The sequence below is a fragment of the Phyllostomus discolor genome, chromosome 4 (genome assembly GCF_004126475.2).
Source record: "Phyllostomus discolor isolate MPI-MPIP mPhyDis1 chromosome 4, mPhyDis1.pri.v3, whole genome shotgun sequence".
Lineage (NCBI taxonomy): Eukaryota > Metazoa > Chordata > Mammalia > Chiroptera > Phyllostomidae > Phyllostomus > Phyllostomus discolor.
Genome location: NC_040906.2, coordinates 50,432,426 through 50,455,731, shown reverse-complemented (window position 1 = coordinate 50,455,731; position 23,306 = coordinate 50,432,426). Strand labels below are relative to the sequence as shown.

Here is a 23,306-nt window from a genome sequence, read left to right as displayed (position 1 = left end):
AGTTTTTCATACTACTAAATAGGATAATAACCCCTCTTTTCTTAAATAAATTAATTTTTCTAGCCTAGCCACCAGTTTCCAATTAATAAAGTTTGAAGGAGGGAAGTAATTTCATAACAGGAGGGAAAAGGATCAAATTTTATTTAATCCTTTAAAAATCAACTAACATTTCTTTCCAATTTTAGTATATGTGCTGCCGACGACCACAGACTAACATGTCTTAAGTGTCTATTATGTGCTTGCTCTCCAGGTACATACTTTGGCTCTAGAGAAATGAAGTCAAATAAGACTAATTCTTGACTTCAAAGAGCAAAGAACCTAACAGCTTAAGCAGTGCAGAAGAGAGATAGGTACATAGATAATTATATCAGAATGTGATACTGAGAGAAATTAGAGTCAGGTGCCAACATACCTCACACATTGTAAGAACCACGTCACTTGAACCCAAGGGGTCTCTGAAGAAACAATGTTTCATTATTTACACACACCACAACCAACATTCTCCCTCTTCCCAAGAATGCAGAGTTCCTGTGTGACTTCCGACTATGTAGGTTGCAGGTGGCGGAAACCGTATCAAGCCACCTCACAAACCAACAAGAGTGACTTGGGGACTCACAACCCCAATCCTCAGGAAGAACAGGTGTGGGGCTGGCCTTCAGCTCATAGAAGCCAAGGGCTCTGCTTCTTTCCACCTCTCCCCAGGCCTGGAAACATGGCCACCGACAGTTTCTGGTTCTTCCATGGCAGCCACAGTTAGAAAATCTTGAGGAAGGACAGTGACTGATCTAGTATGGGTCATGCGATCCCTTCACCCCCAGCTCTGAGCCAGTGTGGGCTCAGCTCTGCAGATGGAGAGAAGGCCTGTGCCCAGAAAACTGGGGAGCAGGGAATAGTAGCTGTTTGCTACTCTTCCCCAGTGAGGCACGTTTTGCTGACTGCTAAAAATTCAGTCCCCTTCCTTTGGTGTTCTCAGATAACATCATAAGGCAATCAATATCTCATCCGGGGTTAGTCTGCATCCCTTGTTTATGAAGAAGCAGGACAGAAGCTCTTATGAGAATAATGTTGACATCACATTTTGCAATAGCTTTGATTGCGGCAGGCATTGTGCTTTACAAATTCCATGCATTCTATTCAATCAGAGTCGTAATTTCTTTTCCACTGTCTTCTCAACACGTATGACGTGGGAATTAACAAGACTTGATCTTGTTAAGTCTTTTGAGCTACTTGGATGAAGATTCCGAACCAGTAGATGAAATAAGCAATCCTATTTGTCCTAGATGTAGGAGTTGTTGTTTTTCATCTATTTGATTTTAAGTCTCTAAAGTCTGTGAGCCAAATTTACATTCAGATGAGTCATTGAAGCTTACATTGTGTGCTCAGAAGGAAACGTTTATGCCAAGAGTCTGAAACGAAGTCTAGCAAGACAGTGGATTTTCAAAACAATGGTTATCTTTTCCTGGTCATAAATATAGTAGAGCTTATATTGAATATTTGGGAACATAACACTATTTTAAACATTTCCCATAAATGCCACCACCCAGAGCTCTCTGTATTTATATGTTTAATACATAGAAACAAAATTTAGTTCACACTATATATATAGTTTCATAGCCTACATGTTTCAATTAAGTTTTCAAAGGACTATTTTATTATTTAATATTGTCTCAGCCATTTTGGAGAATGAATTTTCCCTGCAACAATTTTCTTTAAACAGAAATATATATCTCGTAAAAATTAGTTTTTACACCATCCCTTTGCCATTTTTGGAATTACTTTTGGTTACATTGTTGTTCTTCGTTTTTGACACGCTGGGTTTTCCTCTGGCATTATTTCCCTTCTGTGTGCTTCCTCTAGAAAGTCTGGTAAAACAGGCCTGCTGGCTACCAATTCACCTCAATGTTCCTTCATCTGGGAGTGTCTTTTTTTTTACTTTCATTCCTAATGGATATTTTCGCTGGATAGAGAATTATGAGTTGACAGCTCTAATCTTTCAGCCTTTTTAATGAAGCAATATTGATACATTAGCATTCAAGTTCATTGTTTATTCAGATTTCCTTCCTTTTTACATGGTGTCCTTTCCCTGCTCAAGGGTCCCATCCAGGCCATCACTTCACATTCTGCAGTCCTGTCTCCTTCGGCTCCTTGGGCTCTTGGAGGACTCTCGGACCTTCCTCACTGATGACTGACAGATCTGAGGGGCGCTGATTAGGTGTTTAGAAGAATTGTCCCTCAGTTGTGACTTGACTGATTATTTTTTTCAAGATTAGACTCAGATTATGCGTTTGGGGGGGGGAAACCACAGAGATATGGAACCATTTTCATCACATCATATCACGAATAAATACTGTCAGTATGATTTATCATCATTGACGTTGACCTTGATTACCTGGTTAAGGCAGTGTTTGCTAGGTGTTTCCACTGTGAGGTCGCTCTCCCCACTGCCTTTCCCATACTGAACTCTGGGAGGCAGTCACGGTCACTGCCCACACTTTACTGGGGTGTTACACTCCACCGCCTTGATTGTGATTAGCTACATAAATTATGTGGAATTCTATGTGAGAGATTTTTCTCTTCTCCCACATTCATTTATTTATTCAATCATTTATTTATGACAGTATAGACTCATATGTTTTTACTTTGTACTTGGGATTATAATCCAATACTACCATATTTGTTTTGTTGCTCAAATTGTTCCAGCTTTGGCCATTGGAGCTCTTTTAGCTGGCTCCTGTGTTTCTTTGATGTACCCCCATCATTGTATTTTGGACATGTTCCCAACTTTCCAACACAGCCAGATGCTTGTGTATTCCCTACCCCCTTTACTGCAGCCACTTTGTCAAGGATCTTTGGTTTCTTTTATTGAAGAATGGTATTAGGAACTAAAATCCAGGTGGTGGGTGTGCTTGTGTCTACTGGGATGTTGTTGCTTCTAAGCCCTTGCAGCTGAGGAACAAGGAAATAGGTATAGGCACACTAACTTGAGCATAAATACATTTCTACAAATATTTCGTTATATACCCCTATCTGTATCTATATGCAGCTAAATATTAGTTCAGACTGATGTTTCTAACTTTAACCCATTGCCACACGGATTATTGTAGCCTTTTCTCCGTGTTCGTCTGTAACTTCCCACTCCAACAGTAAGAAATTTGACCCATACCGTCTGCCATCTGTTTATTTGTCTGATTCCATACATGTGGGTGACAGTTTTAGATTGATTACCTTACCCCCATGAAAAGTAAACTTTATCAACTAGGATAGAATGTACAGTGTGTTTGTCTTTAATCTTCAACTTTCTCATTTACAAAACAAAATAAAATCATCTATGTAAAGTCACTATTGCCATGGCTGACAAAGAAAATAAACACTTGATAAAATGCTTTTTTCATTTAAAACTATTATTAAGGTTTGTGAAAAGTAAATGATTAGGGGAATCAGGGTAAAGTCTGTGTTTATGGGCAGAGGCATCTCTCTACACAGTAGTCTTCCCCCACCTGCGGTTTCTGTTCCCATGGTGTCAGTCCAACAGTAGTAAATGGAAAACTCTAGAAGTAACCGATTCCTAAGTTTTCAATTGTACGTCATCCTGAGCTGTGTGATCAAACCTTGCTCATCTACTCCATCCCTGCAGGGGTGTGAATCCTCCCTCCGTCCAGCATCTCCACACTGTGTGCGCTCCCGGCCCGTGACTCACTTAGGAGCCGCCTCAGTTACCAGATCGAGTTACCATATCATGGTACCTCAGGTAACTCAGGCAACTCAGTTACCATGTCTGTGCCGTAGGGCTTGTGTTCAAGCGGCTCCTATCTTACTTAATAATGCCACATTCACATAACTTTTGTTCAGTGTGTTTTTAAAATTGTTCTACTTGTTATTATTGTTCATCTCTTACAGTGCCTAATTTACAAATTAAACTTTGCTATAGATATAGGAAAAGGCAGAATATAAGGAGTTTGGTGCTTTCCACGGTTTCAGGCATCCACTGAGGGTCTTGGAAACTGCCCTCCCTGAGGGTAAAGGGGAGCTGCTGTCCGTCTGTGGAAGCTGGATTATGGCAACTACCATAAGAGTGCACCAGTAGGGAGGCCGGGGCCAGACTGCCTACGTTCAGACATCAGCTCTGACACTCCTTAGTTAAGTGCCATTAAGCATGTTGCTTAACTTCTTGAAAGAATCAAGTTCATTGTCTAATAAGTGGGTCGATAGCAATAGTACCTACCTCCTCAGTTTGTCGTGAGTGCTAAATGAGAGCCTGCAGATAAAGGTCACAGAGCATGGTACCTGGCACGTGAGTGCATGTAATGAATACTGTATTCTTTTGATTATAGACAAGTTAAAGTTGATTTGCCTCATTTATATCTCCAGTAATATACTTTTAAATTATCTTAGCCCAAACTCATACCTACCATCTCCTTTCTTCCTTTCTAACACCAAGATTTACAAACCACCACATTTTGTGCTAAAGGAGATAATATTTTTGCTACTTTCCTTTTTCCATCTGGTTTCCACCCTCTATTAGCCTTCATTATTTCAGCAGTTCAACTTAAGCATGCCATGCTGGCCTCTGTCCTCAGCACTGGGGCAGAGGGGGAATACAGCAGGCATCAGCTCCCCCTTAGACCTCACAGTCCGGTGAAACAGTCAGGCAACCCTGTGTCACCAAAGGGGAGTGCAGGGCGCCCTGGAGCAGCCCCATCCAGGAGAAAGGGAACACAAGCTGCATCTGTAATGTAAGATTTTCTGGCAGCCACATTCTACAAAGTAAAAAGAAAAAGGTAAACAGCTTTTAATAATGCATTTTATTTAACCTAATATATATATATATATTCCACTTCAACATGTAACCAATATTAAACATTATCGCCACTATACTTTACTTTTTTTTTCCTTGAACTTAGTTTCAAATTCCAGCATGTATTCCACATTTATACCTCATTTCCAGTGCACAGTGGTCATACCCAGCTAATGGCTGCGACACTGGACGCTGCGGCTCTAGAAGCGTATGTATACATAGAGGACCCGGCACACTTGACTGAGACTGAAGGACTGAGGGAGTCCGGAAAAGGGAGGGGAGCACCTAATAGGCAGTGGGGACAAATCCTCCAAAACAAAATATTTGGCATACTTGAGGGACTGGAAAAACATTCCGAGCAATTGTACAAGAGGGAGAAAGGTGGAAAATGAGGCTGAAGGGGTAGGATGACATTATGAAGGGCTATTTAAACAGTGTTAAGCAGTTTGGATTTGTTCCCAGAAGAATGGGGAGCCATCAAAAAGTTTTAAATGGAAAAGTGACATGATCAGATTGGCACTTTAAAAACAATCAACCTTACTTTAGAGAGAAGATAAACTACAGGGTTCATGTGCCAGAGCTGCCACTTGTCAGCTCTATGACCTTGAGCGAGGGATGTAATGTCCCTGAGCCTCAGTTTCCTCTGTGAAATGGGAATAAGAAGACCTTCATCAAAGTGTTGTTGGAAAATATTCAAAAAGGTAATTCATGTGAAGCACTCAGCACACAGCACTTAATAAATGTTTATCTTATCCTTGTCTGAGCCTGGAATTTTCTGGTGGCATGAATCCACAAACCCTGCTTCCTTTCTTCCCTTTGCTGGACCTATTGTGAAGCACCCGAACAGATGAGATGAGAAAGGGATGGAATAGCTCCCCCTAGACCACAGTCTGGAATCAGACAAGACAAGAAACCTGTTTTACTATCTTGTCCTTCACCCAAGTTTTTGTTCTTATATGTATTTGCTGTCATATCCTGAGAGAGTTTTTATGTGACCTATATAGTCTCAGAGTTTTCTCTGGTCTGTATGTCTATAAGGGCTGCCACTGGCTCATCCTTTAAATATGTGATAAGATTTCTGAGGTTTAAATTCCTAAAGATAGAGAGAAATGGTTCTCAAAACGGCTTCTCAGCATGGGAAAAAGCAGCGATAGTGCCAACCAATAACAGATCAATTATTTATGGTGTTTTCGAGCATAGTGACTCACCCAGTCATTTTCTTGCAAAATCTTACAATAAAATATTTTAATACTAAGATTAAATCACATGGAGAATGTTTCCTTCACTTCTGGCCAAAATATGAGCATCTGAGGCTGTCCCCTTCCTTCCTTCCTGTTCCTGGTGATACGCCTGCCCTCATCTGCATCCTGGAGGGGCCCCATTGTGTAAAGGAATGGAACTTGGAGTTCTCAAGAATACTTTTAGGTTTAAGTGGTAAACCAGGAACATATTAAAAGTTCAGTATTTCTTTTGAAAAAAGATCAACTTTAAAATGAGCCCAGCATTGCTTTCATGTTAAGCTGCACTGAGCAGGGACCTGCGGTGTTTCCAACAGCGGCAGAGGCAGAGACACAAAACAGGGAAGCAGCCGAGACCCCTTTTGTCCTCTTCCACGGGCGCCCAGAGTGAGCCCCTGTCACCGCATCAAGTCATGGCTTCCTTCCCAGCCCGAGCCTTCCAGAACCTGGAGCCTCACGCAACTGAAGCAGATGCGAATGTGATACTTGCTGCTTTCTCTGGAAACAGCCTGTTAATCACCAAATTTTACAATGATTAATCCCAGTCTGGCTGATGGCTTTCTTCAGGGGACTGTTAGCGTTTTGTTATATGCAGCCAGACATTTCTCCTGTCTCCAAGAGATACTGTGATAATCTGTCCTGAGAGTGAGCTGTAATCCTCATCCTACTTCCAAAAAAAAGTCCACTGTTTAAGTTTCTTATTAATAAAAGAGTACAATAACATCTGATTTCTTCTCATTATGCTTGCAGATGGTTCAAGTAGTTCTAAAGCCTTTCAAATTACTTGGAATAAAAAAGACTGAGACCCTGCGGTAGAAGTGTCTTCTTTAGAAATGTATGCTTAGGCCTCCCTCAGCTTACTATTCCTCTAGTAAAGCAAAGCTTTTAAAAATTGGTTTGTTTTTCTTCCTATGCACTCTCTAGAAAATTAGAAAAATATAGAAAGGGGAAGAAAGAAAAATATGAGGCTAATCCAATTTGAGAAGTGTTGTATATCACACTACTTACGTCTTTGGCTTTGTAAACTAGGCAGTGTGCACATCTCACTGAAACCGCCATCTCCAGCAGTGCGACCTGACGGTTAAAACAAGAAAGAAGACCATGTCTAGGGAGTCTGGCCGACGAGCCAGGTGTGAGATAACGTGGTATCTCCTGCAGTATGCTACTTTCCTACCTTGTTTTCATATTTCATATGCTGTGGCTTTTAGGGCTTTGATGATTTTTGTTTTGATGAGTTTTGTAAAGGCTTGAAAGGCTTCTTGAAAATATTAATAGGGTTTTCCTATTCCAGGAGTTTTGTATAACATAGGTCAAATACACAATGGCTGTCAGGGTCCTGAGTCCTCAAAAGTTATCCAAGTCATTTATTTGAATGTTCTTGTCCAATAAATAAAGTTGTATTTATTGCAGCTTTCGCCTACTAGGTTGTTGGAGACAGGAAAAAAATCTTCTAAAATTTTCAATTAATACAAATATGCCTTCATGCAGAAGACTGTGCAAAAGTCAATTGAGTGTATGATTGTCAGTTCAAAGTGGAGGACAAGGAACTCTTTTTCTAATGGTAATTATTTTACCTTTCCCACCTGGGAGTTACTATGCTATTAAAATAATGGCTTAGGGCATTTTGCAAAGCATGCAGTTAAAAGTTAAGAAAATGTATTTGTGTTTTCCTGTTGGAAATTTGTATCTTAATTGATTAATTTGTTCCACATTAATATTTATTAGTCTTAATACAGAACCAATGGCTACATCCAAGAGGCTAAAGATAGACCATTTTCCCAAGGGTTTCTCAAGAAATGTCCCATCCAAGTTGCCTTTGATGTAAGCTTCATAATTTGTCACTATGTGTCAGGAACCTGAGCCCACGGCCTAGGCATTCTGCTTCTGGGGTTGATTCTGAGAAGGTAACTCCAAACATGGGGTGGGGCCAGTGGGATTGAAGGGAATTTTTGCCCAAATTCATAGTATATTTATACCAGGAAATTATTAAAAACAAGTCACAGATGCAACCACCGGACCATTAAATTTATGCTCTATACACTTAATGGAATTTTTACATGATGGTTACAAAGAATTTGTAGTAATATGTGAAATTGTTTATAATTTAGTGTTACGTAAAAAGAGAAAAACTAAAATTCTACCTAGAGTATTATCGCATTTCAGTTAAAAACAAAAGGAAACCCACACTTCGATAAAAGAGATTAATATTAACTTCCCAAAGTAGTAATCATAGTTATCTTTGAGTGATGGTTTACATGACTAAATATTTTTATTCTGTCCAACAAGCATGCATTGTTTTGTAATTTTAAAAAGCCCTAATAACTAAGGATATGCTTTACCACAATTGATAATCTGACTTTCCAAAGCCTTCCTAACAAAACTGAATCTGTGATATCTTCCCATGTAGCGTCTTCCTGCACTTTCTCCCCTTTTCCAACCAGCTCTACTCTACAACTAGGCTAGGAGACTCAGAATACCTCACACTCCCACCTCTGTGACTTGGGCTATAGCCTACTACACTGCACTCTAGCCTTTAGGTCTTTCATCCTAAAGATCCCGTTCACATCCCACCTCCTTTGGACAGGCTTCCTTGAGCCACCATGGACGGCTCTTGCTGTCCCCTTCTCGTTGCATCTCTATGAAGTATTTGTGACGGGTATACAGGGTTCAGCTGAATGTAGTTTCCATCTGTTCGTGCCGTCACCAGCAGCACAGGCACCCGCCCCTCTGACCTTGGGCCCCACCCACGTGGGCCCCAGTGCTGACTGCCTGGAGGAGCGTATGCGTCTGCTGACTGCCCGTCAACTTGCAGAACAAGTGGTGGAGTTTCCACAACACGTAATGTTGAATGTGTGTCACCTAGCTTGAATTTAACACATTACCTAAAACTATTTGTAAGAATTTCTGAGACTTCTGGTGGATTCAACTGATATCTTCAAAAACCTGTATTTGACTGCAAGAAAACTGCTTCTCACTTTCTCTAGAGTCAAATCATCGGGCTTCTTATGCTTAATACCTGAGAAGAATGTGATTGTGTTGTATCTACAATGGAATATATGCATAAATAAGCACATTGATATTATATTAATACTTATTATGATCTGCAAGAAAAAAGGCATGTTTTGCCAGGTATAGCAAATATTTACATGAAATAGCTGTGAAACATTTTATTACATACCAACTTTAATACTCTTTGTTTTAATTTTTCACGTGTTTTACATACCTTTGAGGGCGTCATTAGTGTTGAAACAGTAGACACTTCACAATTGCGATTAGCATTCTAAACTGTTTCTAGAATTACCGAATGAATGAATACGTGTAAAAACATCAGGTGGCCAGTCTGGACTCACGAGCTCTCACCCAACGGCGCTCCTGAACACCACTCTCTGTGGAGGTCGGTGGTGGTAACGCGTTTGCTGGGTGCTTTCTGGGCGTGCACACATAAAACAGGCATTATCTCTGTTTCCCTTTGGGCCGCCCTCACGGGAGAATTAAGGTGACAAACTGCTGCCTGAGACTGCGGGCCAGGTGTCAGGAGCACAGGTGAGCAGGTGCCGCTTCTGTGTCAACTCTGAGAATCCTGGGGTCTTCTTTCCCGTTGTCTATGTGTGATGGAGGGTTAGTGCATAAGGCGATTCATTCATTTGTTGTTCTGAAGTAGGGTTTTTCTTTTAACTTTTCATTGAAGCTTAGCATATGCATGTAAATATGTACACATGCCAGTTGGGTCAGTACATTTTCACAAACACACCCATGTAAACAGCACCCAAATCAAGGAACGGAACATTGCCACCACCCCAGAAGGAAACTCTCCTCTGGCCACTCCTCCAACTAAGGGTAATCTGTTTTTATACTTTGGATTAATGAAATCACCCGGCACATACCTTCTGTACCCAGTTCTCTCATTCAATATTATGTTTGTGAGGTTTATCCACATTGTCGCATATGACTGTGAATTGTTTTTGTCACTGCACCATGGGATCTCCCATACCCTGTTGTCCATTCTGTTGTTGATGGGCTAGTGTGAATAGCTGTGCTCTGAACATTCTAGTACATGTCTTTTGGTGAATATATATGCACATTGTTATGGGCTTTTATATAGTGGATTTCTGGGGTGTTAGGAAAACACGTGTTTATATTTAGGATCTGTGTGTGTGTGGCCTTCTGGAAGTCTATAAATTCTGTCAACCCCTGAAATTATAAGTAGAATTTTGGATATAGGTATGTATGTACATCTTGAGGGTTCCATCAGTTGTATGAATTCTCAAAACTGTCCATAAAACATTCAGAAGTACTTACCCAAACAGAGAAAACTCAAAATGTGTCTTGTGCCTATCATGAGCAAATAAGAGAAAGTCAGGATGATGGAGAGAGAGGCATGATTTCACATCTTTCTGGGACCGTGTGTTTTCTGAGAACATCCTTGACCTAAAAGAATGCAAAAGTGTCAACTTCAAATTAATATTTCTCCCTTCCAATCTAAAACACCTCATTACAGATATGAACTGAAAAGAAATGCTCTTCCTAGGAAGGAAGGAGCAAAAATAAAGCAGTCCACAAACTATGTGCTAACACCCAGTAAACTGAGTCTCTGCATAGCTAACCATGAAGAGCAAATCTGGAATTTCAGAAGTGACAAGGCGAAAATTTTTCCCAGTCTTTTTCTACCTCCGCCAGGTAAAAGCTCCTCAGAGATTTCTCCACATATCAGTCAAGTGAATGTTTAATGAATAATCACTAGGAGCAAAGCGCCACAGAGATTCCAAGATAACAAGAACACAAGTTTTGACTTACAGGATCTCGTGTTGTTCCTGCAGAGACGTAAAAGGCTGTGTCAGAGGCAGGAAGACACCCGCAGCAGGGGGTTCAGGAAACACGGGGAGGCCGAAGGTCAGCTCAGGACACAGCAGATATCTGTAGGAAACAGTGTGCACATCCCTCAAAATAAGAAATTCAGGGCCACCCTTGCTTGCTCACAAAACTCCGCAAGTGGTTCTTCAAATTGTTTCATCTAATGCATTAATCATGAATCTTCAAGGCAGTAAGGGTGAGAAAAATCATTTGTAAAGAGCTGGTTTTATTTTTAAGCAGTTTCTGTAGCTTCTCAGATCCTGTCAGAGGGTATGACCCTAATGGGAACAGTCTCATTTTAAACATTTTGTAGCCCCAACCTAGCACTGCAACCCAAATTGAGCATCATTTGCCACAGTAATCCCCTTTGAAATCTAATAAATCAACGTTAGCACAGCCCTGAGGACACTCTCAAAAGTCCATGGAATACATTAATATTTATATGTGTTTTTATTCAAACTAGAATTACACAACTTGATAACTCAGTAATTACATGTTATTATATACAGTATGTTATTATAAATGTATTATGCTACATCATTTTCCATCTCGGTCTGGGACCCATTTTGAATTATTGTTTTTCAATGGTATAAGTTCTGTGTCCAGATTCATTTTTTTCCATGTGAAAATCCAGTTGTTCCAGCACCATTTGTTGAAAGATTGTCTTTCCTCCATTCTGTGGCCTTTGCTTCTCCGTCACAGATCAGTTTGTGTGGGCCGCGCATGTGGGTCTGTTCCTGGGCTCTCCGTCCTGGGTCCGCGCGTCTGTCATTCTGCCAGCACCGCGCCGTTTGAATCCCTGTGGCTTCACGGCGAGTCTGCAAGTGGAGAGCGCCCGTCCCCCAGTTTCATTCCTCTCCTTCAACATCGTGTTGACAGTTCTCGGTCTTTTACCGCTCTATAAACTTTAGAACCAGTTTGTTAATATCTACAAAATAACTGGCTGGGTCCAGTTTTTCACTTCCAGCTTTCATTGGAGTGGAATCGCTTCGGACCCTGGGCTGCTGGCTCCAGCCCCTGGCGGAGGGGTATGGTCTGCCTTCTACCCCCTTCTGCTCCTCGGTGTCTGTGGCTGGTCCCTGGAGGAAGGAGAGGGAAAGAAGATTTTTCTTTCTTAGAGTTTCCATCTCTCTGCTTACATCACCCAATATATTCCTGCATACTGTCTACTTTTTCATTAGTCTTATTAATAGAATACAATTCCATAGTTAGTGTGTTAATCACGGTTCATTTAAATTGCCTGTCTGACAGCTCCGAACTCCGTGTCATGTCTGGGTCTGGCTCCGACACTCGCTTCCTCTGTCGGACTGTCTCTCCCTGCCGTGGTGTGCCTCATCGGTTTTGGTTGAAAGCCAGATATGATGTATTGGGCAAGAGGAACTGAGATAAGTGGGCCTTTGTGTGAGTTTTTTTATGTCAATCTGGTCAGGGATTGAGCTGTGTCTGATGTTTGTTTGTTGTAGCCGTAGATGCTGGAGACTTCAAATTCCTGTGGTGTCCTTGTTTTTGTCTGCTGTATCTGGGCTTCCCTAGGAACCTCTCCTTAGGCAGAGTCTGCATCCTTTTTTTCTTCCAATTTTATTTTGTATGATTTCAGGTGCACAGCTTAGCTTAGTGGTTAGACAACTGTATACTTTGCATAGTGTTCCCCTCAAGATTTCGAGCACCCCAACTGGCACCATACAGAGTTATTGCAACATTATTGACTATATTCCCTGGGCTTTCCTTACATGCCCCTGGTTATTTTGTAACTTGGAGTCTGCATGTTGCAGCTCCTTGAGCTGTAATCCATGATCGTGACACTGGCATGGTTGGGGCATGTCATGGAAGGGCAGTGTCCTATAATCTCATGATTAAATCTCAGTCATTTAGCAGACATGTGTCCCTGCACTGTGATCTTTGCAATTATTTCTTGGCCTATGATTTTGGCTTGCTTACACAAGCTGCCAGGGCATCAGAGCCACCTCAGTCCAATGGCCTCCTTGTGTAATTAATTTAACACTGTTTGAACGTTCCCACCAGTTCGTAGCTTCTGTTCCAGGTGGTCAAACCTCCACTGTGGGTCCTCTGGATTCCCATCTCGCCCCACCTCAGGGGTGGGGGGGAGTTCCTCCGCCACCTCACGTCTCTGATGGGCCCAAGAGAAGTCATTGTTTTCATTCTGTTCTGCTTTCCTTGTTGTAAGGATCAGAGTAACAACTTTTAACCTCTAGGCACGGAGCTGAAACTGGAAATCTATAAGCCAGTTTTGAACTAGGAAAGACTTAAAAAGACTACAGATAGAAGCCAAAGAGGTCTGTTGATGGTTTTTCCATTTAATAAATGGAAAAACTTACATAGTTATTTCAGAGTGGTGAAATCTGCCCATGAGCCTGACTTAGTCATAACTTTAATTTTATCAAGTCAACCCAAGATTGATGACTTTGATGATAATTATTACAGTCGTAGCTGTGTCATTCCAAAATGCCAAAACAAGGAAATGTAACTCCTAAAAGTTTACCTTTTTCACTAAAAAATTCAATATTATTCTCCCCACTTTCTAGAGATTTTTCTCACCTGAAACAAGAGAGAGACACTGTGAAATCCAGAACGTTGTTGCTTTTATTTTGATGCAGATTGTCTCACTGATTGTTTGGCTCACAGACATTTTGCTTTCTCTATGAGATCGAGCGCTCATGCAGACCAGGCACTTTATCAGCATCTTCTACTTCAGTCTCACACGTGGCTCTGCACACCGTAGGCCTTCCTCAAACACTTGAATTAAACCGGGTACGGACTTATGTGACTTTGCATTGCACTGGGTTGCCAGAATTCTGCCCCGAGCATTGTGTCCCAATCCGCCTTGTCATTCTTATCAGTTGGTATAAATGTTGTGCCTTGCGAAAGGCTTCTGTGAGCGAGTATGGAGTAGAAAGAATTAGCCGCGTTCAAAAGGGCCTGAATATGGTTTTTCACGAAGCCCATTACAGTGCCTTACACCTCATTGTGATCTGCTGGGGGGTTATTGTGTGTCTCGTAATGGAGGCTAAATTCATATTTTTCATCACCTGATTAGTATTTCTGAATTGGCTCTGGTGCCAAAAGGAATATTTTCCCTTACTGTTTCTCCTTTTCAGTAGTAATAGAAACATAATAAAATGCAGTGGAATGCATCTGCTCTCCAGAAACAAACAAAAATCAATTACGGTCAATCCTGAGGGAAGTCTTAGCGGAGAAAGCCAAGAAAAGCAGAGAGAAAGCTGAATACCTCTGCCTTTATCTGTTCTCTCTGCCCAGTTCTTTAGGATCATATTCTCATAGCCTGATTTGGATTCATTCATGCCTAGGTGAGAAGGGGGAATTTTTATTCTCCACACATGATTGATATGTGGAAATGTATGAAATTTAACTGGAGAAGGGTCCATTCTTTTTTAGCGCCCATTTGTAATATGTGTTTTCTGGCTATAAGTCAAAATATAGGGCCATCCTAGGAAGCAAACCAAGGGAGCATTAGTGAGGGCTCACTCCGTGCTCATCCACTGTCCGCCTTTCCTGTCTGCTGCCCAACGCAGAGAGTGCCCAGGGGACGTGGAACTGTGAGAGGGCGAGAGGGCCGGGAGAGAGATGCCAAGCCCGCCCCCACTCTGTGCCACTGTGGCCACCCTGCTGTGCCAGTCCTGGCTCTGTTTGTCCTCGGAGCAATTCTTGCCTTTCTGGTGCTGAGTTCGAGGGAGGCCGGCCTCTGCAGAGTGTTTCCCAGACTCCTCTGCCCTTGGTTTTGCTCTTAAGGCTGGTTTTCTTGCCTTGACCATCTCGCTGCTGTTACCAGGCTACTTCTAACCTAATCATGTATAAAATGAACTTCTCTTCCTTATTTCTCTGGCTTCTGACTGGAGGGAAGTGGGTGTGGGAGGAGGGATGGTAAGGCAGCATCTCCAGTGGTTGCCATACCTCTTGGACCTGCAGGCTCTCCTGGTTGGGCTCCAGTTTCCATCAGGACACCGGGCTGTGGCTCTGGTCATGCCTCCTTTTCCTTCTATTCCTCTGTTGGAGGATGCCTACTTTGCTAATATCCGGGGGATCTCCCAGTCACCTGTTTGGCTTAGCTCTTCCACTACTGACAAAGCCAGTTCGGGCATTAAATTCCCTCTGTGGGAAATACTGCGTTGGGCTGCAGACTCTCTTGCTCAGACTTTGACCTCTACCTATGTCCCTGATATATTTTCTTAGCCCTGGTAAGGCAGTTGCTCAGTGACAAATGTTTTATGGTAAAAAATTCGCTTTTTAAAAAGTTAAATCATCTCTTCATCCATTGATGGGTATTTGGGTTGTTTCCATATGTTAACTATTGTGAATAATGCTGAGATAAACATGGGAGTAAAAGAGGTGGGGTACATATACACGATGGGATATTATTCAGCCATGAAAAAGGAGGATGTTCTGCCATTTGTCATAACATGGATGAACCTTGAGCACATTGTACTAAGTGGGATACAGTCACACAAAGAAAGACAAATACTGCATGATATCACTTATATGTGGAACCTAAAAAAGTTAATCTGATAAAAAAAACAGTAAAATGGAAACTGTGGGGGTTGGGGCAGGGGACTAAAGGATGGTATTGCAGGGCACAGCCTTGTAACGAGTAGTGCACAAGCCACAGAGATATAACACGCAGCACAATGAGCATAGGCAGTGACATTGTATATAGGTATGAAAGATGACAGATATCACTGTATCAGCAATCTCACTACAACATATAAATGTGTCAGAGGAACACCACTGTATGCCTTAAACTCATCCAGTGTTACGCGTTGGATTTATTCAATGACAAAGTTAGTTAAGTCAGACCAAGCACGATGCATCGTGCTGCCATCTCAGTAGGTTAGTGTACTTATTGCTGGAAATTTTTAAGAGCAATCTGATATCTGGGGGCCTAGAGGGACTTAAATGCTTTTTTCTCAATGCACTTAAATTAAGTCAAAGAGTCAAAGAGAATGAAGATTCTTCCAAAGGGTGGGCACAGCTGTCTCTAGGAGACAGCCCAGGCGGGTTGCGGTCACTGCACCTGCAGCACAGACGCAGGACTCCACCCCCTCCCGGCTCTTCCCGTTACTCGCGGGAAGCCCAGTCCCTGTGTGTCTCTGCCCTTTGCTTTCTCAGTAGAGAACTGAGAGGAATAATAAAATAAGGAGATGACACGTATAAGTGCACGTGGGCAGACACCACATATAAAGGGCCTGTGACAGGAGAGGCTTGGTCTCCCCTTCAGGGCTGCCGTCCGTCCTTGTCTTCATCTGCAGAACTGTCACCAGGCTGCTGCTCTCCCGAATCATTTTAACCTAATGTTAAACCTACTCTTGTTGAACCTAATCATTTATAAAATGAAATGCTTTTCCTTGTTCTGTAAAGCACAGCAAAGGTGAAATTCTCAGAAGAACTTTCTTTGAAAGCCAGGGGAAACCAAAACGGAAATGAATAAACTGATGCAAAAGCAATCCAGCCCTACTCATGCTGGGGGGGTTCCTGAACTGGGAGTAGCAGGGGGCCGTCCCAGGGGTCTGGCCCTCCTGTCACCCTGTGTCACACAACGCAGCTGCTCTGGGCACCGGCGTGGTTCTCAGAACACAGTAGCTTGCCTAACCGAGTAGAGTTAAAAGACAAATAATTTTTATTCCCCCCAAATAAAACTCCCCCTGCTTTCACCCTGCATGTGTTCCTTGGAGGTTTTATTCAAATAAAGGGACTCAGCCTTCTCAAAGCATCAGTTCATTATGTTGCCCTCAAACCTAAAATCTTTGAGCCAGGGAAGGTTCTAAGAATGCTGCCTTTCAACAGACTCAACAGCCTCCGGGTCCGGGAACTGGCACTAGGATTACCCAGCTGAAGGATGGCCTTGTGTACATTGTACCCTTTAGCAGCTGCAAATGAAAGGAGTGATTCTGCTTGAAGTCTGATGCTTCTCCCTGCTTCCATAATACTTCCTCTTCAGGGCTCCGAAGGACCAAAAAGAACAGTATCCAACAAAATAAACTAACCTAGGTACCACTTGTTAGCATTTTGTTAAAATATAGCCATTTCTGTAGAAAGAAACAAAAAATGCAATTTTCCAATAACGTTTCATTGTACTGACTGAAGAATAAACATTCATCAGTAATCCTCAAGCATGGGCACCTTGACCTCCTTCTCAGCCAGCCTCTCAAAGACTAATGCAAAGGAAAGGAGCTTTTTTTCATAGGAAAGAAAAGATTACCTTAGAAGTTAATGCCACACCTATCTACTCTAGACCATGTGTACCTGCACCCCTTTCTTTTAAGACAGGACAAAGAAATGGGCTTCTACTGCTAGTTCCAAGAATAACCAAAGGCTTCTACAATGTGGGTGTACAACCAGACAGTCCCAGACGCATAAACCAACCTGTGAAATGGGAAGAGGCAGGAGTGCTAAGAACTCACACCTCAGAAACCATCGGCATGTTTTAGCTGCACGCCTCTCCAGAGCCCTGGGACGTGCTGGCCTGGCACTGTTGAGTGTTTTTCTCCAGGATATTTGGCCCCTCAGAATTCTCTCTGTCTTCTTGGAGGAGGTGGCACAAGCACAGGGACTCCTGAAGCTCATGGTCCCACTGAAAGGTCTGTCATAAGGGAGTACCGGTTATTTCAGGGTGAAGCTGTTCTCTGTGTAAAGCTACTATGAAATGGGACCAGACGGACATTGCTTGGCCTGTGCTGGCTGTAAACAGTAAGCTGCTAAAATACCACAGTATTGCTGGACGCCTGTGCGGTAGTGATTTCAAGGGGGAAAAAAAGGTGATGAAAATGTGTAAGTAAGTTCGATGAGATTTCAGTCCTGCTGAGTAAATCTGTGTCCCACTTATTCTTGTCTTAAAGCTCAGTAGTCTTTTCACTTTTTCCTTAATACTATTATAATTTTAAAAGAATCTACCCGTCTGAAATTTATCATTGATAAAAAGATAGGTATGTATTTATACATCTCTATTTGTATTAGGTAAAGTATTTAAAATTAGTATTGACTTTTATTTCCCCCACTGGTATTTACATAATCCTATATAAAATTGGGATTAGAGTGAATACCTACCAACTTATTTAATGGCTTCTATTTGCAAAATGCAGGGGTTTTAGTATAACATATAATAACCTCTATATTAGTTTTCTGTGACTGCTGTAACAAATTGCTGCAAACTTACTGGCTTAAAACAACATAAATTAAAGATCTCCTAGTGCTGCTGTTTAGAAGTCTGAAATGGGTCTGTCTCACTGAGCTAAACTGAAGTTGTCAGCAGGTCAGGCCCCTCTGGAGGCTCTGGGGGGTCCCATGCCTCGTTTCGCCTTTTCTGTCCTCCAGAGGTTGCCCTCGTTCCTTAGCGCTGGCCATCTTCTTCATCAGAGCCAGCAAAGTCAGGCTCAGTCCTACTCACGCTGCTACCCCTGTGGTTCCAGCTCTTCTGCCTCCTCCTCCACCTTTCAAGGCCCCATGTGATTACATTGGACCCACCAGGAAGCATCAGGATAATCTCCCACTTTGATCCTTAATTTAATCACACGTATAGTGTCCCTTTTGCCATGGGATCTAATGTGTTCATGTGCCCTGGGGTTTGGGGGGACCATTGTTCTGCCCACTGCAACCCCATAAATAACCCTACCATCTTGTCTTTCCTTCTGGAAGTGTCATAAACAGTGTAGTACTGATGGTCCTACTACTACCTTTGACCTGATCTGTCTTTCTCCTCCTTTTGGAAATGCCGTTACCAAATATTTCAGAGAAATAGAAGGGATTTCAATAGGACTAGGGTACTCAGCTGCGCAGCATGCAGCAAGTCATTGCCCTGGGATTCAGCTCAGTACCTGCACTGGAGAATGTGGCTAAGGCCCGGAGCTTTAGCTAGGTCCTGGAGCTGTGCTGGCAGTCACAGGACCCTGGAAAGTGTGTGCTGCCGGGTGAAGGAAGGAGAAGGTACCCGAACTGCCCGTGCGTTCTAGGAACTTGAACACATACAACCACCAAGTACTGTTTAAAAGTTAAGATTTCTTTCTAAAAATACAAATTGCTAAGAAAGAATTTTTACTACATGATGGAGGATGAAGTCACTCATTTCCATCCTAAATCGATACTTTAGCCTTAGCCCCTGCAATAGGTCATTTTAATGTCTACTCATGTTTATCCTGCTTTGCTTTCTTGCTCTGATGCTTTTATGCTTTCAGTAGATATCAGTTCCCTTCTCATTAAGCCTACAAACATTTCATCCTTCCTATCTGTTTATTTCATCTTTAATAATTTATATTTAAATTTTGGCAAATCGAATGGTCTAGCTTTGCCCTTTGAATGCCTATGCATTCAAGTTCTGCAGGCAGATTTTATCTCTTGGTTTTTTTAAAATTCTGTTTTAAGTTTTATAAAAATGGATGTTTCTTACTATCCCCCAACCCATGATTTTCTTTAGTGAACTTTTTGTTTAATTTCTTTTTGCTGTAATGTTTTATTTTTCAGACACCTCTCATTGAACCTCACGTTCCTCTTCGTCCTGCTCACACCATTACCAAGGTAATGGGATGTCAGTGGGTTGATGAGCCGTCAGGAACCACCAGAGGTGGTCCTCATGGCAGAGCATCACACCAGGCAGCCTCAGGCACACGCTCCAGAGACGCTAAATATGCAGTGGGCCTTGGTTCTCAACACAAAACAGTTACACATGTGAAAAATGTGAATGTGTGAATGAGTTGTGTTTTTCAAGCCAGAGTCAGATTAGAAAGTGATTTAAGGATTCACCTGGTGTCTTTTGCCTCTTAAACTCTCTTTCTTTCTCTTCCCCTCCTTCCTCCTGATTGAAATCCAGGTACCTTCCGAGAAGATCCTCAGAGCTGGAAAAATTTTACGAAATGCCATTCTCTCCCGAGCACCTCACATGATAAGAGATAGAAAATATCACCTGAAGACATACAGGTAGGTGCAGTAATTCTAAAGTCTGTGAGCCCCTCAGGTTCATGTTTAGGGAAATTGACACGAACCTGCATTTCCCTGTTTTCACACGTGGGCAGCATGTTTTATAGTCCCCCTGGTCTGGCAGGTCTAAGCTCATCTTGGATCCTGCATAACTTTAATTATCCTTAATATTCCCAGCAGTTACTCCTAAACTGCTTTGCTTCACCATTGGTTTAATTGTGATGAACGAAGAGAAGAAAACTTTTGTATTTCTGTTTACAGGTGTTTTTTTTTTCCGGAAAACTATATTTAGATGAGAGTCAACTAATATGTATTGAGCATTTATTTATGCTTGAAACCCTGTACCAGGTCACTTTCTATACATTCTCTCATTTTATCCTCACGATAACCTGCTAGGTAGGTGTATAAGCATTTTTCAGATGATTAAAACTGAGACTCAGAGAGATTAAATAGTTTTTCTTGTCCAAGTCATAGATCTCGTGAGTGGCAGAGCCAAGATTTAAACCAGGGTTGGTTCAGTGGCCTTTTCATCCAGTCTATCATTCCTGCATCCCACAAACGTATTGAGCACCGACTGGCCACCAGGCACTATGGTGTTCCAAGCCCTAAGGGTATAGGAGTGAAAAATGTATACATAATGTCCCTTACAGATATTACTTAGAAAGTCAATACAGATTTTATTCTATTATGTGTATAGTAAGACATACAGCAGTGTCACAGCTGTGATCACATAGAATTAAGGAGTCAATACAGCTGTCACTGGAGTTGAAAAATAAAGACTGGAGCTGCGTGACCCTTCTGGGATGACTGAGCAAGCCACACTGAGTCCAATAAGAACTTACGTCTAATCTCTGCCTCTTGGTTTTACCAGTTCTGTAAGGGTTTAGGAGCTGGAGTGGCCTGTGTACGGAACGCAAGCCTTGTGCTCTCTCCCTGCACCCATGTTCAGACTGCAGCCCTCTTCCAGCCGTTGGGCAGGCCCACTGTCCGTTCAGCCTAGACGTGACCTCAGAACACATCAGACTTGGCACGAGTCAAAACCCATTGACTCACGTGAATCACGTTCATAAGACAGTGAAAAGCTAGAATACACATTTTAAGTCACCACGAAGGGTATATCTCTCTAATGACTATCAACTCTGCTAGAACCTATAAAATTATACCTGGTTAACCCTATAGAAAACCTTGAAGATTTTCTTTGCCAAGGACAGAGATGGAAAAACATTGCAAATTCTTCCTACCCAATCACTTTTGTTTTGCACTCCACACAAACTAACATTCTTCTGCTCGTATTTGTCATGACTGTTTTATTAATTAATTAATTAATTTTTGTTTTCAATTGCAGTTCATATTCAGCATTATTTTATATTAGTGTCAGGTGCACAGCACAGTGATTAGACAGTCATGTGTTGTACGGTGCTCCCCTGATGCTCCCAGCACCCGCCCGGCACCATCCGTAGTCATTACACTACTACCGGCCGTATTCCCTGTGCTGTGCCCATGATTATTTTGTAACTACCAGTCTGTGCTACTCAACCCTTTCACCGCTTCCACCCTGTCCCCCAAACCCCTGCCCTGCTGGCAACCCTCAGTCTGTGCTCTATCTATGAGTCTGTTTGTTTATTTTGTTGTTGGTGTTCATTTTTACTCTTCTTTAGGTCCCAAAGTGTTTGCAATACCAAAGTGGGAGTTTACTTATTGCCTTGGCCTCTTCCTGATAGAATTTTTGAAGGGAGGTGGGATTTGAGAAACATTCAGTCTTATCAGCAGTACAGTCCTCTCAGTAAACATCCCATCTCTTCAGACAGGCTGTCCTCGCCTCCAGCCCTGGAAGCTCGTGCTTTGGGGAGTCCGTGGCCCCACACACTGCTAGGATTTTAAGAGAAGTTGAGGTTAAAAAAAAGAGTTTAACCTCTTTAACTCATTAGGTGAATTTCAAGATCTCATATAGCTAAAGGACCTTTTCTGTTTTAAAGTTTGGTTGTGCTTTCCCAAGTGTGGACTTGCATTAGGGAAATTTCATTAAAATATGTCATCTTTGGTGACAAATCGTGGAAACTAGAAGTCAGAAACCATAATCACTTTCTTGCTCCATAGTGCTAAGATTTTACGCCCCCGACATATAGGTGTAATGTGTCTTCCACACCCTATGGCACAAATTAACGATCTGTTGGTGACGACTCATGGATGCGACTGGAAGCCAAAGGCATGATTTCCTTTTTCTGCAACACAGTTTGAGTTCCTTGTTGCAGATCTTGTTCCCAGTTCCACCCTCACCCTCCCTCCTGCTCCTCACCCTACTATATCATTGCTTCAGTATTAGGGGTAGGAGTCTCCCCAGATCCAGTGTCTTCTCCAGTGATCACTCTACCAGTGATCTGCTGTCACTTCTGATGTGGCCAGGGGTCGCTAGCAGACAGGAAACCCAGGGGTTCCGTGAACTGCAAGTGACACAGCTTGGTGTCTTCGTCCTGTGTTCTGTCGGCCGGGTCCTCGTGCCCTGTACCAGGGCCCATGTGAGCTGGGATCATCTTAATGCCATGTGCTCTTGTTAGGAAAGGGAATCATTGAGGTAAAGACCACAGGAGGTTGATTTTTTTATACTCCTTTAAGACTTTGCCCATTGATAAATTCTCCGATTAGAAGAGGAATATTTTGAAAGTTCGTATGTTTGGTTCAGAAGGGAGAGTAAGCAGGTGCCTCCTTGCCCACTGCAGCCCCGGCGTGTGGGCGTAGACCGGAATCAGCACTGCCCTGGACCTCTAATGGCCTTCTCAGGACATCCTCCTTGTGAAATATTTTAAGGACAGCCCTGAATGGGGACATTCCAGGAGCCCTGATAAATTTCAGCTCCTAGAACATTAGAACTGGGAACTGCCTCAGCGGCCATCTTTTCTTCTGCCTTTCTTTTACAGCTGAGAAACTGAGAACCGGAGAGTTGAAACAATATAGCCAAAGTCCTATAGCTAAGAAGTCGCAAACCTGGTTCCCCCAGGCTAAGCCTCTTTCTAAAGTGCCAACAGCACCAGGAATCTCCTCTAGTTGGAACTGCAGAGTTGCTCCCTGGTCTTGACCCAGGCTCAGCCCAGGCCCCAGAGCTGGTGACATCCTTAGCAGGGGAGGGAGGCCACCAGTGACTCAGACCCAGCTGCTCTGTGACTCCCTGTCTGTCCCATTGTCCTATGGGATTCTTCCCTAGGACTTAAAAGGATTCCATTTCCTCCCTTGAACCATGATGCCACAGACCCCTGCCCTTCTCTGTCACCCCACTGAAGGCTTTATTTAATCTCCTGTGTGTGCGTGAGATTATATGTTTCCTAGCTGATGCATATAGTTTGCCCATCCTGACCCACCTACTGCAGAGGGGCACCTTAGGGATGAATGTGTGACTGTACAGGAAGCATTTGGAGCTCTTCAGACGACAGGCTCTATGGAAGTGCTGATACTCATTACATGGAACTTATTTCTGAGAGATTTGCATC

At 42.5% G+C, this 23,306-nt stretch overlaps 1 protein-coding gene and 2 long non-coding RNA genes across 14 annotated transcripts in view; all 3 read left to right on the top strand.

Moving 5' to 3' along the window:
- The window catches only part of RAPGEF4 (Rap guanine nucleotide exchange factor 4), a 277,233-nt gene that overhangs the window by 171,296 nt on the left and 82,631 nt on the right, over window positions 1-23,306 (top strand). For 10 of the 12 annotated variants that reach the window (XR_004902609.1, XM_028509417.2, XM_036023292.1 and 7 more), the window contains 2 exons: window positions 19,372-19,425; window positions 19,718-19,824. Coding sequence is in view for 11 of the 12 variants with exons in the window: in XM_028509417.2 (XP_028365218.1) it covers window positions 19,372-19,425; window positions 19,718-19,824 (161 nt within the window). In the remaining variant the exon portion in view is untranslated. The remainder of the gene's footprint in view (window positions 1-19,371; window positions 19,426-19,717; window positions 19,825-23,306) is intronic. The other 2 variants (XM_028509418.2, XM_036023290.1) reach the window with 1 other exon arrangement.
- Window positions 4,782-8,907, top strand: LOC118500082. Its single transcript, XR_004902612.1, has 2 exons — window positions 4,782-5,471; window positions 5,678-8,907. It is a non-coding gene; the product is annotated as an uncharacterized LOC118500082 (long non-coding RNA).
- On the top strand, window positions 12,812-15,889 carry LOC118500081. The gene is made up of 3 exons (XR_004902611.1): window positions 12,812-12,980; window positions 14,765-14,769; window positions 15,879-15,889. It is a non-coding gene; the product is annotated as an uncharacterized LOC118500081 (long non-coding RNA).